This window comes from Cadophora gregata (assembly GCF_030347475.1).
Source record: "Cadophora gregata isolate MNR1 chromosome Unknown scaffold_4, whole genome shotgun sequence".
Classification (NCBI taxonomy): Eukaryota; Fungi; Ascomycota; class Leotiomycetes; order Helotiales; family Ploettnerulaceae; genus Cadophora; species Cadophora gregata.
Genome location: NW_026695927.1, coordinates 2,410,171 through 2,431,007, shown reverse-complemented (window position 1 = coordinate 2,431,007; position 20,837 = coordinate 2,410,171). Strand labels below are relative to the sequence as shown.

Below are 20,837 nucleotides of genomic sequence, written 5' to 3'. Positions count from 1 at the left end.
GAACGTCCGAAAGCTTGTTAGTCTTCTGTTGAGTATTTGGCTATTTGGGAATAGACTATCACCAGGGACTTTGATAGGGGCTTTTATTGTATTTTTCGCTGGAGGCATGTACGGATTGGAAGGATCCAAGTCTGGCAGAGCGAGACATAGAGCCAGCATCGGGAATGGCAAAGTAGGATAGATGCTGATCCCGTATTACATAGATTATTTAGTGACAAGGACTTGGAAGACCTTATGCTTGTTTACTTACAAATGCTACTTTCATGTGAAGTTGAGGGGAAGCAACAATAGGCGAGCCCCATCTGCAAGGCGAGGGATTCGCCTGTGCAAGAGCGGCGGGAAGCTTGTCTCCACCGCCAATGTACAGCCTCGTCGAATTCCATTGCTGCTGAGAAAGACAATAACATCGTCACACCGTGTTCCATTGTCTTCACCTCTGCACCGGCTGTTAAATACAACGCGTAGACCAATTGAAAGTAGATCCATGTATCTGCAAATCGAGATCTAACTGATTCCAGTATGACTCACGGTAAGCTGGGCATTGTTGATATATAGCTCTTTAACAAAGCAAATGCAAAGGCGGAGCTGATATTCCTCCTACAGGAATCTTCACAGGCCACGATTCCGGTGCAAATTCCCCTAAGCTTGGCCCAGCGAGACGAATCCAATCTGACGACTTCTCGGAGGACGAAGTTGAGCATCATAACATGGAACAAGAATCTGCGACTGCGGGATCAGAGAGATCCTGGGACGAGGAACAAGACAAAGAGAGCGCACTACTGCCCAGTGCTGCGTTATTACCAGATGGAACTCCAGAGACAAGTACACCCTCAGATGTGGGTGAGGGTATGCTGCCACGAGATATTCAGCGTAAAACGGCATACTACGACTATGCAGCAGAGAAGTCAATGAGCCAAGCAGATGCGAAATTGTTCTACCAGCGAAGCCAATTGGAGGCACAGAAGACCGGAGGAAGCAATTGGGGCAATTCGCAGCATTCACCTCAAGGCAGTCCGGTTCTGATGCCGAGGTCCTTCTCTAATGTCTTCGAAGCTGAGCAGGCGAGCATGCGCAGATCAGGAAGCGTGAATTCAATGAAGAGCTGGTACAATGTTTCACAAGGGTTTGTGGCCAATCCTTCTTGTATTCAAGGAGCAAGCTTGTACTGACAAACACAGTTCTGGCAAATACAGAGCCACTGCTCCCAGTGGGCTTGCGGATATGGGCAAATCCCCAGAGGCAAACATCATACAAGAACCGAATTCGTCGGCATTTACTCAGAGTCCTGTGGGCATTCACAGAATGGATTCTCTGTTGCGCGCAGATCTGGCTGCGAGGGACCACTCCGTACACCCAAACATACCACATGAGCCGAAGCCATTGCTGGAGACAGAGGGGTTGCATGGAGCAGGGGCTGGAGTGGGTATGGGGACTGGAGTTGGTGGTTTCGCCAACAGTGACGATAATATCACCTCTGAGCTGAGCACCATCTACACCAATATTCAGAAGATCCTGGATATTCGGCACAAATACATCCGGTTGTCATTACAGCAGGATGGAAGTAACCCTCGGGACGAGCCCAATTGGAAGATTTATCCACCTCCACCAGAGCCCGCTTGGTACGAGGCTGGCTTTGATGATAGAGATCGCGGTAACGCCACTACCAATGGCATGAACAGTCAGAGTGGCAGCATGTCAAATAGCATGGTTCTCCCACCTCAGGATCGACCCAAAACTGGCGACCATTCCAGAAATATTAGCACTGCGTCTCAACCAAAAACACCACGAAAAAAGCGGAAGCCTGGCCAGGATATTGGTGAAGATTTCTATTTGGAAGATGTTCTCCCTGTCCCAGGATCCGACGAAATGTCTTTCCGCATGGACGAGAATGGTGTCTATCAAGTCTATGAGAACTCTGAAGCTCTCGAGCTCGACACACCTGTCATCAATATCCCCAATATCCGAGAATACTACATGGATCTCGAAGATATCCTTAACATCTCGTCCGACGGACCAAGCAAGAGTTTCGCGTTCCGTCGTTTACAGTATCTGGAAGGCAAATTTAACTTGTATGTCCTACTCAACGAGTACCAGGAGATGGCAGACAGCAAGCGGGTACCTCATAGAGATTTCTACAATGTCCGTAAGGTCGATACTCACGTTCACCATTCGGCTTGTATGAATCAGAAGCATTTGCTACGCTTTATCAAAAGCAAAATGAAGAAGTGCCCCGATGAGGTTGTTATGTTCAGAGATGGCAAGCATCTTACGTTGGAGGAAGTCTTCCAGTCTATCAACCTGACAGCGTATGATTTGAGTATCGATACGCTTGATATGCATGTAAGTAATGAGGTTAGCAAGGCTTGTGCACCACTAATCATTGTAGGCTCACACGGACTCCTTCCATCGATTTGACAAGTTCAATCTCAAGTACAACCCAATTGGCGAGTCTAGACTGAGAACGATTTTCCTGAAGACCGACAACTTCATCAATGGCAGATATTTGGCTGAGATTACCAAGGAAGTTATTTCTGATCTCGAGTCCAGTAAATACCAAATGGCGGAATGGCGTATCTCTATCTATGGTCGAACAATCGACGAGTGGGATAAGCTCGCGGCTTGGGTCATTGACAACAAGCTCTTCTCTCATAATGTCCGCTGGTTGATCCAGGTGCCTCGCCTCTTCGACGTTTACAAGTCCACTGGCTTGATGGAAAATTTCGAACAAGTCATTGTGAATCTCTTCCAACCTCTATTTGAAGTCACGAAGGATCCTTCAAGTCATCCAAAGCTTCACATCTTCTTGCAGAGAGTTATTGGCTTCGACTGTGTCGATGATGAGAGCAAGCCTGAGCGTCGTCTATACAAAAAGTTCCCTGTGCCGAAGATTTGGGACTCGAAGCAAAATCCCCCGTACAGCTACTGGATCTACTACCTGTTTTCCAATATGGCTTCGTTGAACGTGTGGCGAAAGCAGCGAGGTTTCAATATCTTTGTTTTGAGACCTCATGCCGGTGAAGCTGGTGACACTGATCACCTGGCGGCCGCTGTTCTCTGCTGTCACAGTATCAGTCATGGTTTACTGTTGCGAAAAGTACCTCTCCTGCAATACATCTTCTATCTCGAGCAGATAGGAGTTGCGATGTCACCGCTCAGTAATAATGCTTTGTTCCTGGCGTATGAACGGAACCCGTTCTTGAGTTACTTCAAGCGAGGTCTGAACGTCTCGCTATCTACCGACGATCCACTTCAATTCGCTTTCACAAAAGAGCCTCTGATTGAGGAATACTCTGTAGCCGCTCAGATCTACAAGCTTAGTGCTGTGGATATGTGCGAACTGGCAAAGAACTCTGTCAAGCAGAGTGGGTTTGAGCATGCCGTTAAGCAGAGATGGCTGGGTCAAGACTACCACTTGCCTGGGGTTAAGGGTAATACTATGGCGAAGAGTAACGTGCCGAATATTCGTGAAGGCTTCAGACACGAGACTTTGCAGCAGGAGCTAGCCATGTAAGTGCTTCTGACTCAAAAAGATAACATAGCTAATACATTGTAGGATCGCACGATACACATCTCTAGCCACTCCAACCACTGCAGTATCAAGCAAAGCCGAGTCAATCCCCTACGTTCCGCAACAAGCACCACCCTCCCCAACCTCCTCCATGAAAACCAATCTCTCCTCCACCACAATGCAACAAGACCCCTCCACCCAATCGTACCAACAATTTCCCGCCCAAGCAGCCCGCATCCCTACATCCCACTCTCAAGCCCAACTCGACCTCCTCCAACAAAACCAAACGCAAGCCAACGGCAGTCCACTCCAACACCCCACCACTACCCGTCCCAACTCCAACCTCACATCCCCACACATGTCATCCCTCACGCGCGAAGCCTCCTGGCCGGTCGAAGCCTTCAGCGACTTACACCTCTCAGCTAGCGAGCCCCGCATCTTCCCTGGCGTGGTGAGCCGCACGCAGAGGAGAGATAGTCTGGTACGCAAGAGTAGTATGATTGAGACGGACGATGTACATAGTGTGGGGACCTCCAAGAAGGGAGAGAAGGGTGTGAGGAGGCTGGATGGGGCGGTGGAGGAGGAGAGGGAAGAGGAGGATGATGATGATAGGGAGCAGGAACAGGATAGTGATGGGGAGATGGAGGAGGCGGGAGGAAGGGATGAGCAGTATTGAGTCTTTTTCTTTGACCTGACCATACTTCAAGTTGAGGGATCCCGGGGATTGAGAATGAAATTAAGGGACGAACTTGAACTAACGGGAAACTTGCGAGACGGGTTGATTTGTAGGAGGGCGTAGCGTTCTACCCTGTTGCAACATGTCGTCCTTTCTTTGTCACGCTTTTCTCCGATGAGATAGAAAACTAGACGACCTTTCTTGATGTAGACTACGATGCATAAGATGAGACACATACGAATCAATGAACTTGAAATTATACAGAACACGACTCTGGCTCCCGTCCACGTTTCCTGGTGTTTTGAAGCTAATGGGAAGGTGAGGGAGTATGTAAGGATGGAAATTGGGCAACGACTGGGGATTCGACTTGTTGGAATCACTTGGAGAAGAACACTTGGAGAAGAAGAAAGAAGAGAAGGAGAAGGAAGAGAAGGGTCTTGGTGACGAGGAAAGGAAGAGCGAACGGGATGAAGGACTGGGGTGGAGGGTGAGGTTGTTTTTGCTGAGGATATGTTGAGTTGGACGATCGAGCGGGATTATTGAATGATGAAATCGTCCTGAATATGAAACCAGTGTTTTGACGATACTATTCAAGGTATACTTTAAAGGCGCACTGTTAAAGAACAGCAGTCGAGTCGAAAGTGTATGTACTTCGTGTAATTTGAACGGGTGCGTTGCGAATCTTGTTAATGCTGTTTGTAAGAATGGTCTGATATATTCTTCGTGAAGACTTAGAGCTAGTGCTCCATTACAGATGCGGGACAAGCTCGAGACAAATTGGAGGATTCTTGTTGGAATAATCTGTCAGTTGGGACGTCAATCTGAGATTGGCTTGGAGCCGTTTGTTGTTGATATGACCTTCGCTTAACTTCCTCAGTACAAGATTACAGTAGAGTTCGTCCCGCCCTTGAAACAAGGGTCGCCGACTTCTTCACATTGATGATCTGTAGGAAGATTTGGAGGTAAAGCAAGTATGATTTTTGATGCTAGATGATACGGATGTAGTGGTATCCGTCTTCGTATTTCTCGCAGGGAAATTCCTCCTCTCCGTCTGTGAAGCCCAGAATTTCGTCAAGGTGCTCTTGGGAAATTGACGCATACCAGTAGCCAATTCGACGATATATCCCTTTGCCTTTGTCAACGACATGCAGAATTAAAGCGTACAAGTCTTTTGGCTTCTCCCCTTCATCTCCGTTCTGATCCGCTGTATACAGACATACCGGCAGGCCATACACGCTCCGCTCCGTAGTGTCTCCATCAAAAGGTTCACCAATAGTGTCGAACCAAATATTTGCTCCATACCACTCATGACTGTTTATCCACATAGACTTATCGCTGCGAGTGAGTGTGATCGTCCTCAACTTACCCCGCAGCCCCAACCATCCGCCATTGACCTGCTGTGTATCGTCGTCCGTCAAATAATCTATCTCTAAGCCTTCAACAGTCACCAGAGCCTCCAGTGGCCTGCTTAGCTTCAAATCATATGTTACCAGTCCGTCAACTGCTGCCCATGACCACTATAAATAGAGAGTTAGTGTGCTTCGTTCATGTGCCTAACAACAGTACTACTTGTGGTATCAAGATGGGGAAGGCATGTATTCTAGACATACAGATGGAGCACGGTAATCTTTCAGCGGAGGCGGTTGATACAAAGTTTCCCAAAACAACTGTTGGGGCAGAACACTGCGCCACAGCCCCACGACATATTCGTCATTCGTGCTGGAACGAAGTCTTTTCACAAGTGATGAGATAGCGGGTAACTTGTCCGAAGACTTAGTCAAGCCACAAAAAGAGTAAGTCCGCACAATCCAATTCCATGCTTTCAGCCATTCCAAGTCATTGTTAATCGTACTTACGCTTTCAAGACCGTGCTGAAGCAGCGATTTGATCCGTGGTTTTGAATTATAAAAATAGCTTGGTAGACCAGCGGGCCAAACCTCCATGGCGTCCTTCTCATGGCACTCCCAGTATAACTGACTTTTTCCAAAGTACAAATTACGGACGGATAGTACGCGTTCTTGTAGGACCCAACCACGGCCGTTCACACAAGCCTCTCGAACTTCGTTTATCCAGAGCCAAGGGTTATGGGACCAGATATTCTCATCTCTGATAACATATTTTGAAACGTCTTGACTGTTGATAGAAAGATCTAATGTCTCTATAATGACTTGCGTTGAGTCACGCGAGTTGAACATCGAGTGCTCAGCATTTGGCGAGGTCGCCGCGGAGATATTGCAAGCCGCATGGGAGTAAACTTCGCTCATCAAGGTCACTTGTTGCTGCCAATCTCTGTGATTGTCACCTTCTTGAATTATGCAAAGGGAATCGATCCAACTGTACGAGAAGATAAGCCAACGCTTTCTGCACCCAAGAAAGACAAGAATGGGGAAAGAGGGGGGTGAAATGTTTGAAAGAGTGCGAGCTATGCAGCTGACATTTCTTTCACAGGGAGACGCAGGACTAATAGGAGAGGATTAGGTAGTAGCATACATGTATCTGTGCTGCAGCTGACGGGTAGCATGTACTGCATCCTGGTACAGTAGGGGAAGTGAGGATACCGGAATGTCGGTCAGCAACTCGTTGTAGTTGGTAGTCGTGATTTTCAAGCATTCGGTGTGTCCCCAGCAATGGCTCAGAGTTAACTATACTGTATCAGCCTATTCCATTAGATTAAGAAATTCAAGTCCACCAAAAGTAAGCATAAGATCCACAAGCAGATATGATAACCAAGCTTTTGTGTAATTGGAAGGAAGGAAGAACAAATCCTACTCACATACGGTCCAGTGATAGAAGCAGATTTCGATTCAATGACACGGCAGCTTTCAGGACTTCCTGGCAAGCCACAGTCGAGAAGCCGAGTGGGATAATACGTTCCAGCTGCAGCTGCTTGGCAAGACTTGTGAAGCTTGTCGCATTCTGTAATCCAATCTCTAGCAAGCGAGAACGACTCTGCTGATTTGGAATTGGCTGGTATTTCGCTGATTTCGAGAATGATAGACGCTGCATCGAAGAAAAATTAGATCTTAGTATATACTTCTGTAACGGAGGTGCAATTATGATTACCATCAATTTTGTTTATAACCAATTTGGGGGCCTCTGTGAAAGTAATCAACGAACTACGGAATCTTAACCGATACCAGTTGGGAGACTGGTCTAGGTCTACGTCCTCAAGAATTTGATATTCAAGAAGGCAATCTCTCGTTCCAAGTGTGCTGAGTTCCGGGTCAGGAGAAATTCGATGCTGTGTATCACTTGACTTGCTGTTGTCGTTCTTAGCTTCTTCGCGGTCAGAAATGGAAAGCTGTTCTGATGGTTGCAGAGAGGCCCAAACACGATTGCATATGAAGCACCCTTCTTTGATAGAAGCGTCGAAAGTTTCGAAATCTTTGTGGTGCAGTGCCCACTCTGTTTCATCCTCATCCTCATCCCCATCCTCATCCTTATCCTCATCCCCATCCTCATCCTCATCCATATTCTGTGTCCATGTCGGAGATCCATTGTGGAAGATGCGCTCCTGGCAGATTTGGCAGAGCATGGCGATCTGAGCATGAATAATATGTTATATTATCCCGCTTGTATTGGCATGAGCTCTTTCCCACACAGCTCTAGGAAGCAGGATTGCGTGCTTAGACTGCCGACTGAACGAGGCTGCATGCGGTGTCTGAACGTTGACAAGCTTGGGCTTTGGCTCTTGAGCAAGATGGTCGACGCAAGTCAAGTCAAGTCACATCAACGAAATTGCTGGAAGAAGTCGCGAGCCGATAGCTGAAGATCCGGGTTGTGAACGTGGAACGAAGGCCTGTGGTAACAATTAAAATGCGCTTGCCATCAATATAATAAGCGCTATCGCATCAGCTTCTTGAATGCATCTGTCTGTCTTCGGCACCGATGGCCGATTAGGCCGGGCTAAGACTCCAAGGTTGCACAACTTCGTAGAGTCGTGATTGGAGACGGCATAACAACCATATCAATGGATGCGCTGCAGAACCTGTGGTGTCGGTACGTGCTTATGGTCACGCGTTGGCCCCCAATCCTTGCAAGAGATTTCTCCACGAGCAACCTGGCTACTTGGTAGACAAGTCTAGGAAAGCGGCGGCTCTAGGATAGTGCCATGAGGACAAGCTTTAGAGGAGACAGGGCCAAGCAGGTAGAGCACCTACGTTTGTATTATGTTTTTTTTTTCGCCTAACACTCCAATGCTCAAAGTATTAACAAGGCCGAAAATGATTCCATGATCCCATCTACTTCAGTGCCAACTCCACCTCAAGCACCAACATACATCCCCTTTTCCCCTCTGTCCTTCAGCTCCTCCACCTTGATAACATGCCCGCCCTTCACCGCACTCTCTAAATCTTTCTTCGAGATCTTGCATCGGGCCGTATACTTACAAGCTCTCTTCTCGCCGAAGAAACTCTCGCCCCAACAACTCATACCCCATAATTCCAGCATCAGGACCCAGATCGTGAGACCAGTCGTTGTGGCGATCAGTTGGAGGGAATTGAGGGCGTGGGCGGTGGGAAGACAGAGGAGGATTATGCAGACGGCGAAGCGGTTGAGGAGCCGGAAGCGTTTGGGGATGCGAGTCCCTTCGGCGTCTTTGTGGACGTGGGAGATTGAGATTAGGCCTGTGTGCAACGGATTAGCATGGAAGTGAGACTGAACATTTCGAAATTGACAAATTTTGGTAAAAGAGGAGAACATACCCATGCAAAACAATGCGATTCCTAATCCGGCACAGTAGAACCACCGCAGACCGATTGGAAGCTCATGCTCAGACTTCTCCTGGTAGAATTCTGTCAAGTCTTCTAGCTCTGCATCATGGCAGTCTGTAGCAACAACCAGTTTCGAAAGTGAGCCTGCCGCGAGAATGAAACCCATGATAAATGGTAGATGGACAGCTCCCCAAAGCATAGCTGTGAACCAAATTAGCGAGCCGGAAGTCAACATGACCGTAATCCACTTACCGGAAGCAACGTTCCTTCGAATAGCATGCTGGAACAGATCTGCTCCATCCAACTCGAAATAAATCCAATTGAAGCAAAATGCCTGCACAAGTCCTAGCGCTGCTTTGCCAAAGAAAGCGTTCATTCCGAAATGAGCTGCATTCTGGAAGATGATAGCCACGACGGAATACCCAAATACGAGCGCCACGAAAGCATTCGTGCGTTCGGTCTTGTGCTCGATATTAACAGCAGGATAGAACTCAAAGATACGATCTGACCACTCTCCAAGACGTTTGGAAACGAACTTGCCTCCTCGGATAATGATTACAAGAAACATGCCTGCTGTGAGTTCGATGAATATTGCTGTCCAGATCAAGCCGAGACGCTGAGGGTATTCGACGTGGATGCTTGCAATCCAGATTACCCCAGGGATGAGGGTTAGGAGGGCTTGAGAGAGCATTACGCCCCGAACCATAGGAACGGTACCTGCGAGCATGACGTAGTAGGAGCCCATGAAGAAGCGGGAGGCAAGATAGAAAGATACTAGCATAGTGTAGGTATCATGCAGGCCTTCTATCATGTTCGTTGTGAGTCTATACTCGTCAGCATTGACATCAAATATCCAAAGAATGATTATTTACCCAAAGAGACAAACCATGATTATGATCACGGAAATTCGCTGGAGGATATCATCCGTCTCGAACCATGAAATTACAAGAGCCAAATCGCTCCAGATCTTCCAACTCATGATGAAAGTAATGCTGAACCGAAGCAGTTCATGACCAGTGGGATCTTCTCCTACGTGGTCACCGTTGATAGCCAGAATTCCGACATATAAAAGGTCGACGAAGAGTTCAAACGATGCTACCTCGGTAGTCTCAGATGCTCTCCAGAGAAGGCCTTTATGGAAGTACTGTCGGACAGTGGGCTATGGGACTTGTTAGCTTCCATCCATCAAACTTCATCCATCGCTTACAAAGTTCAAATGACATGAAATATATGGATTACACACCTTCTTATAGACCTTCATGATCCTCCCATTTCTCTTCTCAGCATCCCAGTCCTTCTTCCCATGATCAGGATCATGAAATCCACTAATACTACTCGCACTACTCCCGGGCTCTGAGTGATCAAAAGTCCTCAAATGAGCACTATACCCATACTTGTTAAAATTGGCATCCAGCGAAACCGCATGATCAGTCAATATATGCAGATCACTCCCCAACGCTTCCAACTCCGCCCTCACATTCTCAAACTCATCGAAAGCCTCACCATGCTTCTGCTTGAGAGCTTCTCGACGGCTCTCGTGGTGTGTGTGAGCAGTGCGTAGATGGTCGAGATGTTCTGGCGAGCCGTTGATCACGAGGTCGAACGGCTCGTCTGGCTTGCGGATTGCGTTGAGGCGTTGCCGGAGGACTTCTGCGTCTTCTGGGGAGAGAGCGATGTGGACTTCGCGGCCATCAGGCAGGACGAAGTTGCGGAGCCGTCGTGCGCGGTGGTGGTGGTGATGTTCATGGCTTCCTGATGAAAGGGTTGTGGTGGGGGTTGTAGACATCTTAGACCGTGTTACAAGTAAGATATCTAGATATTCTAGCCAGTCGATATGAACAATACCTAGCTAGTAGGTCTTTGATGAGAGAATGTGAGGAATCTGTCAGCTGATATCGCGATTCAGAAAACACGACTGACTACTCAAACTGCGTGAAGAAGAGCACGTCGAGTATCGTTCACACCAAAATGTACGAGTTGGCCATGCTAGGGATGCCGTGCTCTTCATAAGGAATTCAAAGATAGCTAGCCCAAAGCGTTCACTATCCGTGCCCCTAAGCTGCGATTGCGAGTTAGATTTGACGTTAACTAACCTTATGCATAGTGCTTACATGGATTCTTGGAAGGTCTTGGATCTGATAGGCGACATGTGCCGTGGCTGAATGTCTAGGGGTTGAGAGGACGAGACGGCGCGTTTGTTGGCGTGCACATTGATCGACCCGTTCTGGCGGAGATAGAAGTTGACTTGCAGCGAATAGCATCGTGTAAAATGCAGGTTGCTGGTTTAAATCCGAGAGGAGTTTTTAGGGTTCAGAATAATGCTTTGGGCCTGATTATTTTGAAGCATGCCAAATGGTGAGGAGGTTGAAGTGATGACTGATTGAGGATCGTTCTGAATTCCCAAAGCTTGTGAAAGTCAGCACGGCTTTTACCCTGCCGAGATAGTACTGTGATTTGTCCAAGCCTTGTAGCGCAAGGCTTGTGAAGTTCAAGCTCAGAGAATATCCACGGCTTCACTTGGCGCAAAGCAATGAAACTGAATGCTTTTTGATAGATGGTTAGTGGAACTCTATTCTGTATGAACAGGGCCTGGTTGAATCCAAGACCATGGTAGAAGAGTTGGGAAAAGTACAAGGCGGCTTCATCCCAGCAGCAAAAGAGAACGGGTAAACACAAATACAGTATTCTACAAAGTCGTTGCCCTTCATGCTCATCTCATCGCATCTCATCTCATCCTACCATCATGCGCGCTCCCACGAAAGCTTAATTGAACAATGCCATGCCCCTGAATCCCTATATTCCAACCTCACCAACGATCTTGGCTGCTTCTCTGTAGGTCTTGAGCAGTTTCTCGCACTTCTCGCGCTCTTTCTTGACCGCGTCGTCCTCGTACAAAAGCTCCTCAAACATGTCCTCTCGGTAGAGCTCGCTGACCAGTCGATTTTGTACAGCATCCTTTGAGTGGTTGACCAAGAGATGCATGACTGCTTTGGGAACCTGATCTGCTATCGACTCTCGTACAATATTGAAATAGGAAGAGATTAATGCTCGAATGAGCTCGGTCTCCATTGCTTCGCGATCTGTAAGCGCTGGCTCATTGTTGTTTCCCTGAATCACTCGGTTAGCTATCACATTGTAAGCGAGAAGGAATTCGGTGAGCTTACAAAAGGCGAATTGTAATCATAATCTCTCTGTGCTCTGCCCAGTTCGTAGTCATCTTCTCGTGATTGTTGCGCAGGCGTTCTGTGGATCTGGCGCTCTTCCTGCCTGCGAATGCTCTGGCTGAAACTTGGTTCCGTGCTTTGGCTGACGTGACGACCGAGATTTGGATTGGACGAAGGGACTTGTCCAACACCTGCTCCACCTGCTGGCATTCCCCCGTCCTTGCCAAAGAAGTAGTTCAGGAATGAGTCCCGAGCACCCCCTGCACCTTGGCCGTTGAATCTAGGTGGTGAACCAGCTCTCATTCCGTTCATTGTAGCTGCAATACCACTCGTACCATTTTCCCGAATCGCTGGTGACATGCTTCGAGCACCTTTCTGAAGAGCTTTTCTTTGAGGGAGGTTCTCAATTTTCTCCCCAGCTTCTTCATCATCTTCTGGCGTGTCAGCACCATTGGTACCCAACTCCTTTTGGCGCCTTCTTTCTCGTCTCTCTCGTTCTTCTTGCAGAAGCCTTTTCCTCTCCTTTTCTTGTTTGTTGGTGACCACATTGCTCATGGCAGCTGCCGCGCCAAGGAAGTTGGGGTGGTTAGTGTTGATATATGCTCTTTGGATAGAGATGAGTGACTCCACATAGTTGGATGCCGGCCCAAGTCTCTCACGAAGGAGATCTGAGACGACTTCGATGAGTTTTGCTTGAAGTCGAGGGAATCTCGTAAGTTCCGTGGACCCACAGGTATGACATATCTTGATAAGCTCTTCGTACACAAGCTCAACACACCGTTGACTGGGGATTTCTAGCAGCTTGATTTGAGGTTTGACTAAAAGATCGAATGCAAGTTCTGGAACAAACAAACTTGGTCGCGGTCCAGTGGAATTTCGAATTGCTGTCCGAATGTCCAGAGCAGAGAGGTTGGTTGTGGGGTCAATAGTCTCCAATGAGTTTCCGAATACTGAGTTAAATATGTAGTATATCCTGGCACCTCCGCAAAGCTCTTTGGTAGATATTTCTGTCGAGGTACCGTCGATTGAAGATATGAATGAAGAAGCGAATCGAGTCATCAGTTGAAGAACCAGAGATCCTCTATGCTCTTTGCCACTGAAATGCATGTCACCGTAGCTCGCAAGCTCTTGCTGTGTTTGTCCCATCAAAGTGTTCAGGCGAGCCTTGATATCTGGAAGTCGCTCTCTGATATGTGCCATCAGGGTAGTATTGAGACTCTTCGCCAGGAACTGCGTGCCGCATCTTGTGGCCATGTTCCGGTACGCAGGGTGGTGCTTGAAGAAGTCCGATTCTGATTTCAATGCTTCTGCAAGAGACTTGTTTCCTTGAATGTCCTGCTGTGACCGGTTCACAACACCGATGAAACCAAGCTTCAAGGGGTATACCCGTCCCGAAAGAATATCGAGAGCATTTGTTCCATGGTCCATAAGATCCACCTTGGTGAGAACACCTATTGTCCGTCTTCCAAGGGGATCAACATGACGTGCGAGTTTGAGAGCCTCTGAATTCACAATATCCACGTTCGCCGGAGATACTGCTAAGATAATGCTGTTGGGCTTCGCGATATATTCCGAAATGAGGTTTCGAGTCTGTTTCTCGATATCGGTAGGCTGGTCTCCAATAGGGACCTGCGAATTGTATTAGTACTCCCATTCTTTGATTCTTCGATATACACAAATTACCTTCGTCAGACCTGGCAAATCCACCAAGGTCAAGCTGAGCACATGAGGCGAATATATTTTGAGATTTATTGGTGACCTGTTGATGCCCTTGTTACTCCCTGCAATCCTCGCAGTCTCGTTCTCGATTTCCCGCTTGACGTCCTGGAACTCTGTAAACCTTCTATTGGGGATATGGTGAAACTCTGCCCATTCTGGTTGTTGTGCTACAGCCGCGGCTGTGTGTGCTTCGGGGGCGTCGTCATCGCTGGGAATGTTGATGAGCTGGAGAATGAGCGGCCTGCGAGTCACAATACCGCTGCCTCTAGGTAGAAAGTCTCTGCCGACTATGTTCTCGAGGACGGAGGATTTGCCAGATGATTGCGAGCCAACAACGACCTAAAGGGAGTTAGCCAGACTCCAGGCAAAACAGAACGAGGGGCGTTCGTACAATTTGTGGGAGATCCAGGCTGTCATTGCCGATAGTGTTGAAAACAAGATCTTGGAGCTTGTTGACTATCCCAAGCAAGTCCTCACCCAGTGATGCCATCTTGTCGAGTTGAAAAGGACGATGGGGAGCAAGAGGTAGAGCTCAAACACCGTTGCTGCGTCGCGTCAGAGCCCAGTCGCCCTCTACTCAGAAATTGAAGGCCGCGCACGATGGTTGATATCGAGGCTCCGTTAAGAGGGGAATCTTTATCGTTGGTCCGGTGAAGAGCGACAGTCGTGGGTACTTGTTGATCCCTTTGAGAGTGTATTTACTTCTAAAATTCCAAGGTTATGCGTCGGGTGCAGAGTCCGCCAAGGCCTCATCATCCCTGTCACTGGACTAGATTCTGGCTCTGGCTCCTACTCAACACTTCTTTGTAATATCTTCTCTCCAGACATTCTTCTTTCAGTTTATAATTTATTATCACGCTGTGAATAGTTTATTTATGAGCTACAGGCGAACTATTCCCCATATCTCTTTACTATTGGAGGAATACAAGGGAATCTGAACTTCTGCAGATGACAGCATGTGCACGAGGTCTTCCTTGCTAGGTATCACAAGTAAATATAGATCATGCGAACCCCCTTCTCTTCCAGCGACTTCCCATCGGGTCATTTTCTTTACCTTTCATGAAATATCCAACTAACTTCTGCTCCTTGTATCCTTTCTTCATGCATTTCGCCACTTCCGAGTTTTTGAGTTTCTGCGGTTCTGCTTCTCTGCATTAGCACCTGTTACAGCTCTCCTTTCTGGCCTCCAGACAGTGGAACATCTCCCTATTTCTTGGCCAGTACCATCATGCATTTGCCTTGATCTCTAAGAGTTTACTTCTGCAGGATACGTACAATGCATCCATCACGCCTGATTGAACATATGGAATGTAAAAGGCCAGTATCCACTTTCTATTCCTTCATATTTTCGTCGTTAGTTTCTGTAACCCTATCACCCAACCACGCGCGGTAGTTCTCTCTCACTCGGAATTCTCCTTTTCTCTCAATTGTTGATTTGTTGCCTCACCTAGAAGGCATCAACTGATGAAATGTATGACATCAGAGCTCCTGATTGGATGGAAGCACTTCTTACGCGGGGTGGACATCCTCGAAAGCTACGAGTACAATTCGTATTTTCTCTCATTCAGATCTTCTTGAGCAATTGAAATTGGGCCTGTTCCAAAAGCAAGAGAGACAAATAAGATCGTGTTTCCGAATAGATTATCATAATGCTATTCAATCTTTCCTTGCTTTTTACACTCCTATCGGGAGCTACAAGTGCAAGCCTAATCAAAACAAATTCCCAAAATCCCCTCATCCAAACCCACAGAAAGGACTATACAGGAACAGTCCGAAAAGCGTATCCCATTTCTCCCATACTCTCTACCTCTGAGCTTACACAATGCAGCCTCAACAAATCCTCCATCATTCCCGAAGTCCTGGATGATTTCAAGCCCAAATGTTTCATTACAGCTTACTACAGCAAGAACTCCGGCAAGACCCACAAAGGTGCCGTCGATCTGGGTAACAAGTTCAAGCCGAAGCAGACAAAGAAACCACCAGGCTTGTCGATCTATTGTCCCGACACACTGGAGACGCCTGGTTTGGTGGCGGCACTCACCGATCCAGATGCGAAGAGTAGAGAAGATCCGAAGTGGTCTGAGATGTGCCATGTGAGTACCTTCTCTTATGGTCAGACCCATATGTGAACTTATACAATATCTTGTGGACTGTAGCCATATCTACTCTGAAATGTCTAGACTAATTCAAATCAGTGGATATACATAATCCCCACTCGTTTCACCAGCACAATTCATAAACCCCTCGAATTCTCTATCCTCAGCTCTGACGATCCAGATTTGGACCTGGTTGAATGTGATTTACCCTCCCTTTTCCTCCCTCACATCCACTTCCAATTCTTCGTCCCTCTAACGCTAAACAGATAAACCTCCCGGCCCACCACCGAAAACAGGATACCATCGTTACGTCTTTGTGATTCTCGAAGGGGACACCACGAACCTGACAGCACCGGACGAGCGCCAGCATTGGGGCACGGGCAAGGTGAGGCACGGTGTTAGAGATTGGGCTCAGAGGGAAGATTTGCAAGTTGTGGGTGCGAATTGGTTCATCGAGAGGGATGAGAAGCAGTGAATAAGGCTCGAATTAATGGAGTAGTGGTGGATGAGTTGAGCGCGGCCTGTGGTTAATGACTTGTATGATGCGGTATATGAGTGGACGGGTGTAAAGACAAAGTAATGCCTCTGAGTTGGGATGGGATATTCATCTTTCGAATTACAAGTTAGAAGCCACCTGTCACAATGGCGTCCACGAAAGTAAAAGGACATCCTAAAATCCTACGAATTATATCTTGAGATATTCTCTATAAGAATTACAGCAAACAGTGCCTATCCTGAACCACAATGCGGATATCGAACTGATCTAAGCGAGCGAGAAGTCCATGCAACCTATATCGAAATCCCTCGCAAAAGCTTCCAAGTAAACCATCCACCTGTTTTCCCCTCGCCACATTAAGAAATACCATTCCATGCCTTAGTATCGCGGGTTGGCGTTATATCCACCGCCATAGCCGCCTTGATTGGGGTGTGTTCCCATGGGTGGAGGGGGAGCGCTGCCGCCTGAGTTGCCGTAGAGCCCACCTGTGTGAGAGCCACCAAAATGATGGTGTCCTTCTGGTTGAGGGAGATTTCCAGTGTGTTGTTGTGGGGGAGGTCCTCCGTAAGATGGGGGTCCTGGGTAAGCTCCTGGAGGTGGGGGAGGATACTGTTGTTGTTGTTGCTGTGGTGGTGGTTGTTGTGGTGGAGGGTGGCCTTGACCATAGGAGTTTTGGTGTTGAAGACCGCCATATGGTGGCTGTTGGTTCTGTTGTGGGTTGGGAGAACCGTACTGCTGGTGAGCGGGTGGTGGAGCTTGGCCGTAGGATGGCTGTGGAGAGTTATAAGATTGGGGAGGCTGGGACTGATGTTGAGGTTGGCTTTGACCGTATTGATCGTGGCTTTGTTGTTGATGCTGAGGCTGATGCTGAGGCTGATTTTGGCCGTAGCTGGGGGTAGAACCAGATGTACCACCTGGCTGGTAGGATGTTGGTGGTGCTTGACCACTATATCCTCCTTGAGATGAGCTGTTATTGCTGTATCCGTAGTTGGTTCCCTGCTAAGACAACTGTTAGTTACTTGATCAAAACACAAGATCATGGAAACACACCGAAGCCTGATGTCCACCTCCACCAAACATGCCTCCGATTTGTCCCATCAATCCACCGCCAGAGCCATGTTGCTGACCACTCGAGCCCGAATAGTTGGTGTTCTGGCTGCTGTTATGGGTCTTCTTTCCTCCACTCAACAAGCTTCCTGCAAGAGCGCCCACAATGCCACCAGCACCACTGCTCGAGCTGCCATGCCCGCCATGGCTGGATCCGCCTCCAAGAAAAGAGCTCGCCATTCCAGCAAGACCACTGCTTCCTCCGCTCTGCTTCTTCTTGCCGCCCATAAGCTGATTCATAGCGAAGTTTCCAATGTTTCCAGTCAAGCTTCTATCGCCGGAGTATGGCTCGAGAGTTCCATCGCGGTGTCTGATAGACTGGCTCCCATCTTGGTTTGTGACGATGTCCAAGTCCTGTTGCTGACCTGGTTGACCGTATGGGTGTTCCGTCCCTTGGGGCGTTGCTTGAGGTGTAGGACCCGTTGGGGCTGCGTGCGTGGGGACTTCCCATCTGCGAAGAAAGTTAGTACAGTTTCCAACCATTAAAGCAATTATGAAGTAATTCCACAATGTTCCCGTTTGCTGTAAGGGACCTGGAACAATGCAGCCTTGGACATGGGGCGGCGGATGAAGAAGTGTTCGACATACTGAGAAGCGCCAGTTGAGATCTGAACGAAGTAATATTTCTTAGAGTTGGCATCCCATTGCGGAATCCAGCCTTCGGGGAGAGAAGGGGGAGCATACGAGGGGCCTTCCTGCCCAGGACTACATACGGTCAGCTGAGTGTCTCATCGCGAATGGCGCAAGGTCGATACGGCGGGGGTACATACGTAGCAGGGCTTGTCATATTCCACAGGCTATGGTATCTTTCCCTGTGTGCAAATACTTAAGATGTGTAATTCGAGAAAGGGGATTAGGAAGAAGAAAGGAGGGGTGGCAGAAACAAAGGGGTTTTGTGGTGTTGTTGCACTGTGAAGGAGGGAAGCTCGAAGCGGTTGCGAGCTGGCCAGGAATGAATTTCAGCACAGCCCCCGCTACACAGCGCATTCACAGCAAATCAACCTTAACGCCACAACTTACGCCTCCTCTGTCCAGCTGAACTCTGACTACTAGTAAATCTCTCAATATGGAAATTTGAATACGGGGCTACTACTTCTATGTGCCTTTTCCGTAGTTTTGTCTTGCGCGTTATTGTTAAGGTTAATGGGTTGTAGAACAGAATGTTGATGCTATGTGCTATTAATAGCCCGATGTATTACCACCTCTTGTGTTCGGTCCCCCGAAAGTGATTAGTTTGAAGAAGGTTGACTAGTGGAATAGAGTGAACAGGGAAAGGACATTTTGAAGTTTCCCAAGAAGACTACGGCTGTAGTTTGACTGAATGGACCAGTCTGAGTTGCCACGCAGATCGCTCGGTATGATGGCGTCATGCTCTGTGATATCTTTCGACCCCTCAATATATTTTAGGAAATCCCTTTTCCATACTTTGTTGCTTCGTCAAGAAAACATTCTAGGACAGTAATCTTCAAGCAACACGGCAAATATGGGCAAAGAACACCCTGATTCAAAGCTATTCCCGCATGCCACTGGGGCGGCCGCTACGATGGTAAAGGAGCATGAAGAAGGAGGAGTCTTTGAAATTGTATTCGGGATGGGTAATCTATCAAGAGCCCGATTGACAGCAGTGATTGATTTGTCTAGTTTTGCCCCTTCGTGCAAAGAGTTCTATTGGTCCTCTTAGAGAAAAATATCCCCTTTCAATACATCGAAGTCTGTCTCCACAGCTGCTTCAAAGACTACACTTCTGATATCACTAGGTCAATCCGTACCACAAGCCAGAGTCTCTTCTCAAACTCAACCCTCGAGGACTGGTCCCAACCCTCGAATATGAACAAAAGCCACTCTATGAAAGCACAGTGATCTGTGAATTTCTCGAAGAGGCTTACCCGTCTGCAACGCCGCGTCTGATGCCCTCAGATCCTTATACTAAGGCCCGAACGCGTATTTGGACAGACTTTGTGACTTCACGCATTATTCCAGCTTTTCATCGGTTCTTACAACATCAGCCATCTTCAAAGTCTAGCATCGACGAAGTACGTGCTGATTTTCTGGGCAACCTCAAGCAGTTCACGGAAGCTATGGATCCAATTGGCCCGTATTTTCTTGGGAGTCAAGTCAGCATGGTCGATTTGGTCCTCGCACCATGGGCCGTCAGACATTGGGTGTTCGAGCATTTCAAGGGTGGCTTGCAAATCCCACAAGACAAGGTTTGGGACAGATGGGGGAAGTGGTTGAGTGCTGTCGAGAAGAGACAAAGTGTAATCACTACAACGAGTGAGAGAGAGCACTATGTGCCGATATACAAGCGATATGCAGACGATAGCGCGCAGAGTGAGCTTGCTAAAGCCACAAGGGAAGGGAAGGGTGTACCCTGAGCTAGCTTGGCGTGGTCGTACCTGGTGTCTTGATCATAGGGTTTTCTTTTGCGAACTCTGCTCATTCGGCAAGGCACTTATCCAGCCGCTTATGTACTTTGCCAAGAACCAGCTTCCAATTGCAATTAGGGTGATATATGCTGCTGTTGGAACCAGTGATCGTGGAAAGACGTTGAATATGAACGGGTCCAAAATAAGGTCGACATATACTGGAGGAACTTGCACCATCAATGTCTTGTTTGTGGTATAGTAGTCTGCTGCTGCGTATACTCTCAGGAACAGAGTCGAGGAGACTTCGTCATGAGCTTTCGATTTCTTCTCCACTTGCGACTCTACAGGTTGCAAGTCTTCCATAACCTCTGTTTGTCGAGTTTCTGAATACTGTGCAAGTGATGTTATCAACTCAGGAGTTTCGAAAATAGTAGGCAAATCAAAAGTATCAAGACGGAAAGATGTTGGTTGCTGAACTAGTGTGAGCCGTTGCCAGACGATGTTTACAAGGACCTTACTGTGGCAGCCCAGCATATCCTAACTTCATATCTTTGGCCTTCCTGCAACCTGTCCAACAGATACCATGATACTTGTCCGTACTGAGAAGCATTGGTTGGAAACTCAGCTGGAATATGCGTTCGCAGAGCCCAACGCTTTGGAGATATGGAGTCTAGTTGCAGGTCTTCGAGTGTCGGATGGGCTGCTGGTACCTGCAGACTGCTGGGGCCAAGGAATATAACTTTCTCGGTGTTTGCGAGAACATGACAAACTTGCAGCAACAATAACGAGCTGAAGAGGAACATGGCTGCTAATTGGGAATTGATTCTGTTTGTACAGACAATAAATAACTCAATCCCTTGAAAACTGCGTTGATGCCGGGCTCCGAATGGAAAATTATCTTCAGAGTAACAGCTCGAGTATACTCCTTGAAGAATGGCTCTGATTCTAGATTTGACTGTTTTTTCAGAAGCAGAATGCTTTCTGTGTCGTCTT

At 47.7% G+C, this 20,837-nt stretch overlaps 8 protein-coding genes across 10 annotated transcripts; 3 read left to right on the top strand and 5 right to left on the bottom strand.

The window, feature by feature from the left end:
- The first annotated feature begins 281 nt into the window (after window positions 1-281).
- Window positions 282-4,856, top strand: AMD1 (AMP deaminase). The gene is made up of 5 exons (XM_058504131.1): window positions 282-529; window positions 604-1,123; window positions 1,179-2,340; window positions 2,387-3,507; window positions 3,554-4,856. Exons 1-5 carry the CDS (start codon window positions 520-522, stop codon window positions 4,182-4,184), a joined length of 3,444 nt encoding a protein of 1,147 aa, XP_058360844.1. The 5' UTR covers window positions 282-519; the 3' UTR covers window positions 4,185-4,856.
- Window positions 4,857-5,170: 314 nt separating this feature from the next.
- Window positions 5,171-7,719, bottom strand: ONS95_010527 (uncharacterized protein; the record flags this gene model as incomplete). Its single annotated transcript, XM_058504130.1, has 5 exons — window positions 5,171-5,701; window positions 5,795-6,518; window positions 6,675-6,826; window positions 6,958-7,184; window positions 7,248-7,719. The coding sequence occupies 5 exons, from the start codon at window positions 7,717-7,719 to the stop codon at window positions 5,171-5,173; spliced, it is 2,106 nt and encodes a 701-aa protein (XP_058360843.1).
- Window positions 7,720-8,447: 728 nt separating this feature from the next.
- On the bottom strand, window positions 8,448-10,682 carry ONS95_010526 (uncharacterized protein; the record flags this gene model as incomplete). The annotated part of the gene is made up of 5 exons (XM_058504129.1): window positions 8,448-8,809; window positions 8,888-9,097; window positions 9,149-9,720; window positions 9,769-10,055; window positions 10,140-10,682. 5 exons carry the CDS (start codon window positions 10,680-10,682, stop codon window positions 8,448-8,450), a joined length of 1,974 nt encoding a protein of 657 aa, XP_058360842.1.
- A 1,007-nt stretch (window positions 10,683-11,689) lies between these two features.
- DNM1 (Dynamin- GTPase protein) lies at window positions 11,690-14,269 on the bottom strand (the record flags this gene model as incomplete). The annotated part of the gene is made up of 4 exons (XM_058504128.1): window positions 11,690-12,004; window positions 12,061-13,689; window positions 13,744-14,118; window positions 14,171-14,269. 4 exons carry the CDS (start codon window positions 14,267-14,269, stop codon window positions 11,690-11,692), a joined length of 2,418 nt encoding a protein of 805 aa, XP_058360841.1.
- A 288-nt stretch (window positions 14,270-14,557) lies between these two features.
- On the top strand, window positions 14,558-16,568 carry ONS95_010524 (uncharacterized protein). Of its 2 annotated transcripts, XM_058504127.1 has the most exons (4): window positions 14,558-15,096; window positions 15,608-15,872; window positions 15,975-16,074; window positions 16,142-16,568. In XM_058504127.1, exons 1-4 carry the CDS (start codon window positions 15,056-15,058, stop codon window positions 16,348-16,350), a joined length of 615 nt encoding a protein of 204 aa, XP_058360840.1. In that variant the 5' UTR covers window positions 14,558-15,055; the 3' UTR covers window positions 16,351-16,568. The 2 variants fall into 2 exon arrangements, with proteins under 2 accessions (XP_058360840.1, XP_058360839.1); XM_058504126.1 differs by having other exon boundaries at window positions 14,558-15,872.
- On the bottom strand, window positions 16,569-18,417 carry ONS95_010523 (uncharacterized protein; the record flags this gene model as incomplete). 2 transcript variants are annotated; one of them, XM_058504124.1, is made up of 3 exons in its annotated part: window positions 18,067-18,417; window positions 17,422-17,929; window positions 16,750-17,370 (listed from the first exon to the last, which is right to left on the bottom strand). In XM_058504124.1, exons 2-3 carry the CDS (start codon window positions 17,716-17,718, stop codon window positions 16,750-16,752), a joined length of 918 nt encoding a protein of 305 aa, XP_058360837.1. In that variant the 5' UTR covers window positions 17,719-17,929; window positions 18,067-18,417. The 2 variants fall into 2 exon arrangements, with proteins under 2 accessions (XP_058360838.1, XP_058360837.1); XM_058504125.1 differs by having other exon boundaries at window positions 16,569-17,370; window positions 17,422-18,417.
- A 544-nt stretch (window positions 18,418-18,961) lies between these two features.
- Window positions 18,962-19,853, top strand: ONS95_010522 (uncharacterized protein; the record flags this gene model as incomplete). Its single annotated transcript, XM_058504123.1, has 2 exons — window positions 18,962-19,102; window positions 19,236-19,853. The coding sequence occupies 2 exons, from the start codon at window positions 18,962-18,964 to the stop codon at window positions 19,851-19,853; spliced, it is 759 nt and encodes a 252-aa protein (XP_058360836.1).
- Window positions 19,854-19,886: 33 nt separating this feature from the next.
- On the bottom strand, window positions 19,887-20,647 carry ONS95_010521 (uncharacterized protein; the record flags this gene model as incomplete). The annotated part of the gene is made up of 2 exons (XM_058504122.1): window positions 19,887-20,315; window positions 20,363-20,647. The coding sequence occupies 2 exons, from the start codon at window positions 20,645-20,647 to the stop codon at window positions 19,887-19,889; spliced, it is 714 nt and encodes a 237-aa protein (XP_058360835.1).
- Window positions 20,648-20,837: the final 190 nt, after the last annotated feature.